This window comes from Sesamum indicum, linkage group LG2 (genome assembly GCF_026168435.1).
Source record: "Sesamum indicum cultivar Baizhima isolate 11 linkage group LG2, ASM2616843v1, whole genome shotgun sequence".
Lineage (NCBI taxonomy): Eukaryota > Viridiplantae > Streptophyta > Magnoliopsida > Lamiales > Pedaliaceae > Sesamum > Sesamum indicum.
Window position 1 is genome coordinate 16,422,693 of NC_142658.1, and position 7,776 is coordinate 16,430,468.

The following is a 7,776-nucleotide window of genomic DNA, read 5'->3' on the forward strand; positions in this document are numbered from 1 at the left end:
TTATTTTAAATTATTTTTCATCTACTCATTATAAATTCTTCAAAAAAATTAATTTTACATAAATAATTTAAGAAATTTTATTATTTAATATTTAGAAATTCAAGCATACGCATGGAACCAATCAAAAAGCTCTTGCAAGTAGGGGTGTTTAGTTCGATTAACCATTTTTAAAAATCAAAAATCAAACCGAACATGCTCGGTTCCATTATTTGGTTTTTTAACCAAAAAAACTAATTTTTTGAAAAAAAAAATATATAAACAATTTTAGTACTTTTCATTTTTGTCTAAAAATATCTGTATAAAAATATCAAATTCTAAAAAATAAAATGTATAATTAACAAAATATTTACGAACGCAATTTAAAATTTCAAATCAAAAGAACACAATAAAAATTCATTTGTACTAAATTGGTAACTATTATTAAGCTTATTTTTAGATAATATAAACTAAAATATTATACTTAATTTTTAATATCATCTAAAACTAAAATTCATATGATTAATAAATGCATTTTGTCTTAATGGATTGAAATTGTAAATTTGTAATGATAAAATTCATATGATTATATTAAATATTTATTTATAAAATAATTATTAAAATGTACCAAATTATTGATTAAACTCGTTATTTGATAATATAAACTAAAATAATAAAATACCATATTTTACATATTTGAATAATGAAGAATTGAAAATTGAGGAACCAGTTAGAACAAGAGAAGATGGACAAAAAGTAAACTTAAAAATAGAATATATAATATAGAATATATTATATAATAATATATTTTAGTATAATTAATAAAATATATATATATATATATATATAATATTCAGTTTTTGGTCCGGTTTGTCGTCGAACGGTTGAAAAAAAAAATCGATCGAAAAATTGATTTATTTAATAATATATATATATATATATATATATATCACTCGGTTTTGGATCCGGTTTGTCACCTGGTGGAAAAAAAATCGATCAAAAAATTGATTTTTTTTAATAAAATCAAATTTTTGATTCGATTCGATTAGACCGATTTAACCGAATGAAGAACACAATGCAAGTGTAATTAGTGCAAGAAGTGCTGTTGTTCTATAAATAGAGAGCCCGCCTCCTCTGTCCTGGGCGAAGCATTTGCAACGGAGGACTCAAAAGTTTGTCATCACAGAAGAAAATCGCAGGATCGGAAGCAACGTTGAGCTCCAAAAAAGGAATGGCGATTTCTTCAGTTGATAATTCGCATGCCTCATTGGACAGGTAAGTCCCATGCATCCATTCTTGCGTATTTCAGTCTCGAATTAAGTTTTCGATCTCAATTTCTTCACTCTCTTTTTCCTTTTTTTGTTTGACTCTGAATCTTGAGTATTTGAATTGTTGTGTGTGTATATGAGTAGATTGTGTTGTGTTTTATCATCTGATCGAAAAACTTTGGTTTGATTTGATTTGATTTTCGAGCTGGATGTGGGCGTAAGGGTCTTGATGGTGTCGTCGGCCCAATTTGTCTATAATTTCAAGTTTTGTTTGTAAATTGACGGGATTCAAAATTTGAAGTTGTCCTCACACATACAACCAGAATTCTACTATCTGATCCCGAAGACTAAGGATTCTGGCTGTGTACGTCCCGTTTTGAGAGAGTATTTTCAATTAATAAAATGATCTTTTACTTGATTTTGGCTTGATTTGATGTTTTTCTGAAGTCATTGGAATCTGAAAAGGGCATAAGTAGATACTCGGATGATCATTTCACAAATCTGGATATAATGCCTTCTTGAAATGACTGTGGTATAGTTATGTAATCCTCCTTTTGGATTAAGCATTTAGCAGATACAGGTTTAAAGCAAAAGCATCAGGAACCAACACGATGAAATTCTGCTTTGAGGAATAAGCAACCATAAGAAAAGCTTTGAGTGTGTTTATGTATAAGCAAATGTCTAGTGTCTTATGTATGTGTTTAAATTTGTTGTTCTGTTTCTTTTGAAACAAAATAAAGAATATAAACATATATATAGGATACTCTCTGTAAAAGAGAAAAAGAAAGATTTTTGTACACTGGAATCTAGGTTGAAACTTCTTTGCTTGCAGTTTCACTTTCTTTCATGATCAGTGATGTATTTAATTTTATTTATTTATTTATTTTTATAAATAGTGATATATTTTAATTGATTGAACCAATTTCCTTTAAGTTCTTTTCCTACATATTTATATTATGAGGATCAAAGAACCAATGCAAATTGCAAATATTCTGATGACAAATGTTGCACTGGACGAATATGCTTGAGCTCAACTACAGGCCTGCCGTTTTCCTTATTTTTATTCTGCTATATGATTCACTGAAATTGTGATTTCAAAGCTAACGTAGAATAGAGTTTCCTTACCGGCTTGATATTCACAATAGTCAGAGTTTTAGCTTTGTTTGGTTGCTAATCTCTAAACAAAATTCTTGGAGCAAGTTATGGGGTTTCACTGCTGCCACCAGACGCCTGAGTAGGTTAAGATCGAGATAGATCTGTGCATAGTTTACAGAGTGAAGTGATCTGGTCATGGATTTGATTAATACTTCTGTTATTTGATTAAATGTCAAAGATTGTCGTTACAAATAAATTAGCGAAACTAAGGGAGGTTCTTGCTTGTTTTCTACAGAAAATAAATTAACAAAAACAAGGTAGGAATCTGAAGTGTGCTTATTTTGTATGCAAATCAACTCTACCAGTTGGCAGTCTCTTTTGTAGAACTAGGTCGTGAAGTATTTAGTTAGCAGATGACAGCTGAACACTAAAACAGAATAGCTTCTGTATCCAAGGATCAAGTTTTTAAATATTGTTGTCAAAGACCATCATAGCTAGTGTCTAGCATATCATAGGGTCATGATATTGTTTTTTGGGTGTTTGACCTTTTACTTAATTGCTTTTCTTTAACTCGATAAATCTTTCATGCTCTTGTTACATGAGAAAATTGCTTATTCTTGCATTATCTGTTAATCAGTGGTGGTTCTCTCTCGCAAATTGCTCCACTTGAAGCAGTTCTATTTGACATTGATGGAACGTTATGCGATACAGACCCCCTTCATTATTCTGCTTTCAGAGAAATGCTGAAGGAGGTAGGATATATTCTTCTGTTTGGTACTCTATTTCTCATAAGATGCCTCATATTCCTTTGATTATTATGCTTTCAGTGAGATGCTTCAAGAGGTGGAATATATTCTTTGCCTTTCTATTTTATTTCTAACAAGTACTCCCTCATGCACGACCGTAATTGTTTGTTCAAAGATCATGTGCTCTCATGGAAACATGTTTTATTTTTATACACCTGTAGTAATTCTATCTCAATCTTCAATTTGGCTCTAAATTGAACTGATCTGATCCTTTGAACAGATTGGATTTAATGGTGGTGTTCCAATTACTGAGGAATTTTTCATTGCTAATATTGCTGGGAAACACAATGAAGATATTGCATCCGTCCTTTTCCCAAATGATCATGAGAGGGGTCTTAAGTTCACGGATGACAAGGAAGCAGTGTTTAGAAGGTTCCGTCCTTTTCCCCTTCTTCCCCACTTATGCAATATATGAACGCAAGCATTTTTAGTCTTACTCCGCGTTTCCATCTCTGGTGGGAAATACAGGATAGTTAAGGAAAAAATTGAGCCTGTAAAAGGCTTACATAAATTCACAAAATGGATTGAAGATCGTGGGTTGAAGCGAGCTGCTGTTACTAATGCTCCTAGAGAAAATGCGGAGTTGATGATCTCATTGCTTGGACTATCAGACTTCTTTCATGCTCTTATTCTTGGAAGTGACTGTGAACGTGTGAAACCATTCCCAGATCCTTATTTAAAGGCACTTGAAGTACTCAAGGTATCAAAGGAGCACACATGTGTATTTGAGGTTAGTCTTCATTCACCCAAATCAATCCCCCACTCCCTGTCTTTATTGGTTGTTCTTCTAGACTTTATCGCAACTGTTGCTTTTTCAGGATTCCGTTTCAGGAATAAAAGCTGGGGTTGCAGCTGGTATGCCTACTATTGGTTTGACGACTAGGAATCCAGCAGAACTATTGATGCAGGCCAAGCCTGCTTTTCTCATCAAAGATTACGAAGATCCAAAACTTTGGACTGCCCTTGACGAGCTTGATAAAATGGGTAAGGTTAAAACAGGTGCAGAATGAAATGTAGACATGGTTGCTACTAAGTCAGACAAATACAGTGTAATAGGAGTTCCACCAAACGCAAGTGCGAAACATCACTTGGGAATAACAAAATATTAGATCCCAGGAAAAACCCATTACTTAGTTTTCGAAACTAAGTCCAACTTTCAGCCTATTTTGCTTATATAGAACTCCATTTGTTTCCTTCCCCAAGTATGTCAATGATATAGGCTTTTATGGAGAAGGCATCTCTCAGATTGAAAATAAAGACGAGTTATCATGGAAGTATTATGAGAAGGGATTAGATTGGCAATCCAGCAGAGATGGAACTGAGTTATCCTTGAGGGTGATTGATTGTGCTTTGCTCATTCAAACTCAAGGCTAATACTCCATACTCTTCTGATGTTGGGTCTTCTGATCTCGGAAATTATTCATGTGCTTTCTTTTCGGTTCATAGATCTGGCAATATGATCGCACACTCTCTAGCGCGTCATGCTAGAGACCTTGTGCTTGCATTGTCAAACTTTCCATTCCAATATACGCCGCTGACTTGCTCGGCACTCATATTTCTTAGGTAAATTATAAGTATCTCCCTAATTATAAATACATTCTCATTATTTAAAAAATTAAAAGTATCCTTTTGATTTGAACGTTTGTCTCAAATTATTGGCTACATAATTATTTTTTATTTGAGGGGATATTTGTAGATTTCAAATAAGTGGTATTCATAATTGTGTTAAATTTCAGGATAATTAACTTTAATTTATCCTATTTCTTTATATATTCACGATCTTCGCCATAGATAAATATATATGTATGTGTGCGTGTTGGGGTGGGGTGGGGTGGGGTGGGGGTGGGGGGGCGCTATTCATGATCTTTGGATATAATTGGATGTACTGATTTGAAATGACTCCATATTAAGTGGATTTAGAATTCATTATAATGAGACAAAATATAGTGCAACATCAAAGTTTAAAAATTTGAAACTTTTTGTGGCATGGATTTATCCAAACATATTATATAGATTCATTTATTTAATTTTTTTTCTAGAGGAAATGGATTTATTGTTATAAATTTAAAATTCTTTAATTCAAATTGCGGGGATCCAAACCCATCATTAATGAATTCTGCTAAGAAAAGAGATTGAAATATATAACCTACACCTTTCATATCACACAACATAACAATTACCCCCTTTTAACTATAAAAAATAGGAAAAAAAGAAAATTTTTGTTCTATAATTTTGGTTTAAATTTATTTTGATCTTTTACTTTTGACAATATTAAATTTAGTTTTTTATCTATTACTTTTACGTAGATTTGATCCTTTAGCCTAATTTATGACTATTTTAGTCTTTTGACGATAAAGGCTAAGAATCTATCTTAATGTTCCAAGTGTATTATAAATAAATATTTCTTTCAATAAACCTAAATTCTTATACTATTCTAGACGAGCATTAACTATGAGATGCAAAATAAATTGATATATATATGAATTAAAAATTGCTCTTGAAAAGTTGTGTAGGGATAAAATTGACAAAAGATTAAAATTAAATAATTTTAAAAATTACAAGATTAAAAGTAAAACAAATAAATTTAAAAAATTAAAATTAATAACAGACAAACTTAAATGACTAAATAAATAATTTATCCTAAAAAACATTGGAGAGGAGGGACTTTTCATTTCACTAATTCTTTGGGCTTTAACCCAAATTTGATAAGTAATGTTTGGGTTGGTCTTTGGAAATATGGTGTACTGAGAATTTGCCCTTGTGGTTGGATCCATTTCTCAAACATGCTCAACTGTATATGAATATATAGGGAAAATTGCATTTTATGTATCATAAGTTATTTATTTTTTTTTAATTTTTTTGTCAAATTATTTTTTAACTTACCGTATACATCATGCAACTCTTAACACAATTTGCAATTTTCATCCCAAATTTTAATTTCATTAATTTTTTTTAGAAAAGAAACCTTAATTTAAACATTGAATAGTGAATGTATTTGTATTATAACTGTAACCTCAAGGGATGTACTTATAATTTTACAAAAGATAAGGGATGTTTTTGTAATTATTTAAGTGATGTTACTGTAATCTACTCTATTAAAAATAAAGTATCAAGTTTATATGTGATGTCATAAGCATAAGAGTAAATTAAACGAGGAATACTTACTTTCTTACGCTTAAAATCAAAAGAAATGGTATAACTGATGTAATCGATTTTAAGAAATTGTTGTTTGTGGAAAAATAAGCATCTTACACTTAAAATCGAACGAAGAGTATAATTCATATAACTGAATTTAAGAGATTGTTGTTTGTGAAAAAATAAGTGTATTAAGAATATTTTACAGTCTATATTTTATCGATCAAAGTTAGTTACTCTATGACTTCAAACCCTAATAAAATGCTATCGATATTACATGCTAGTTATAATAGTAAATTTATTTAATTCTGCACGAAAATAATATGCTCACTATATAATTATTGCAATTAAAATTTATATTTTTACACTTCTTGAAATTGAGTTAATTACACAAAAATCTCCTGTCATTACAAAATTATAAGTAAATCCCTGATTTAGGGGCACAATTTTACAAATAAATCCCTGATTTAGGGGCACAATTTTACAAATAAATCCCTTGAGTTAAACTACATTAATACCCTCCAAGGACTGTATGTGTAATTTTATAAAGGACAATAAGCGTTTGTATATAAGACCTAATCTAAGGGGTGTTTGATATAATTTATAATCAAAATTAACAATATAAAAAGGATACTTTGGACAAATAAAGAGATAAGTGCATTTTTGGTCCTTAAATATAATCACTAATGTGATTTTTTGATTCTCAAATAATTTAGATTTGCAATTTTGGTCCTCAAACTTTAGCTGTACGTACCCGAATTTTGAAAAAAATAAAAAATTTGGGTTTAATTCTAATTTTCGTTCTATATATATAGCTAGTGGTGTGGTAATTTTGATTTTATGGACTAAATTGTCAAATTAATATTTTACGGGATTAAAATTATCAAACACCCATGTATATAGGACAAAAATTGCAATTTGAGGACCGCAATTTTCATCCCATGTATATGGTGGAGATTTGGCAGTTTTGATCTCATAAAAAGTTGATTTAACAATTTAGTCCATCAATTTATCAATTTTACCACATGAACGATTCTTCTCCTCAGAATCATCAAAATCCCCAATTTTACTGTCATGTGCACGTGGGATAATCCAACAAGTTCTGAAAGTTCTGGCAAAAAAATTTGAAAAATCCCTCGCATTTGGCAAGCAATGATAAATTGAAGGACTAAATTATCAAATTAATTTTTTACAGGATCAAATTTGTCAAACTCTTATATACAGGACAAATATGAGGCAGTCATTCATGCACCCGATATACATAGAATCTGATAATTAAACGACTATCCATACCTCACTTTTAAAAAATAAGAAATATATAACAATCATTGTCTACTGCTCGAGCTCAAGCCCGAGCCTCCATTTCTGAGCCCGACGAGCTCAATTCGTTTGTACCCCTATCACTGTGTTCCTCCCTCTTCAGGAGTGCTAAGAGACAGCAAATTAAATAATTAATGTGTATTCCATCACAAGATAATAAAATTAAATGGTGATTA

At 30.7% G+C, this 7,776-nt stretch overlaps 1 protein-coding gene across 1 annotated transcript; it reads left to right on the plus strand.

The window, feature by feature from the left end:
* Window positions 1-1,057: 1,057 nt before the first annotated feature.
* LOC105155942 (Haloacid dehalogenase-like hydrolase (HAD) superfamily protein) lies at window positions 1,058-4,586 on the plus strand. Its single transcript, XM_011071926.3, has 5 exons — window positions 1,058-1,251; window positions 2,977-3,091; window positions 3,366-3,517; window positions 3,614-3,875; window positions 3,964-4,586. Exons 1-5 carry the CDS (start codon window positions 1,208-1,210, stop codon window positions 4,153-4,155), a joined length of 765 nt encoding a protein of 254 aa, XP_011070228.1. The 5' UTR covers window positions 1,058-1,207; the 3' UTR covers window positions 4,156-4,586.
* Window positions 4,587-7,776: the final 3,190 nt, after the last annotated feature.

What these genes read in the sequence shown, in the direction of transcription:
- LOC105155942 (XM_011071926.3), top strand. Translation starts at nt 1,208, where the DNA reads ATGGCGATTTCTTCAGTTGATAATTCGCATGCCTCATTGGACAG. An exon ending in TCGCATGCCTCATTGGACAG is followed by an intron (nt 1,252 to 2,976) that starts GTAAGTCCCATG and finishes TCTGTTAATCAG; the next exon opens with TGGTGGTTCTCTCTCGCAAA. An exon ending in AAGGAAGCAGTGTTTAGAAG is followed by an intron (nt 3,518 to 3,613) that starts GTTCCGTCCTTT and finishes TGGGAAATACAG; the next exon opens with GATAGTTAAGGAAAAAATTG.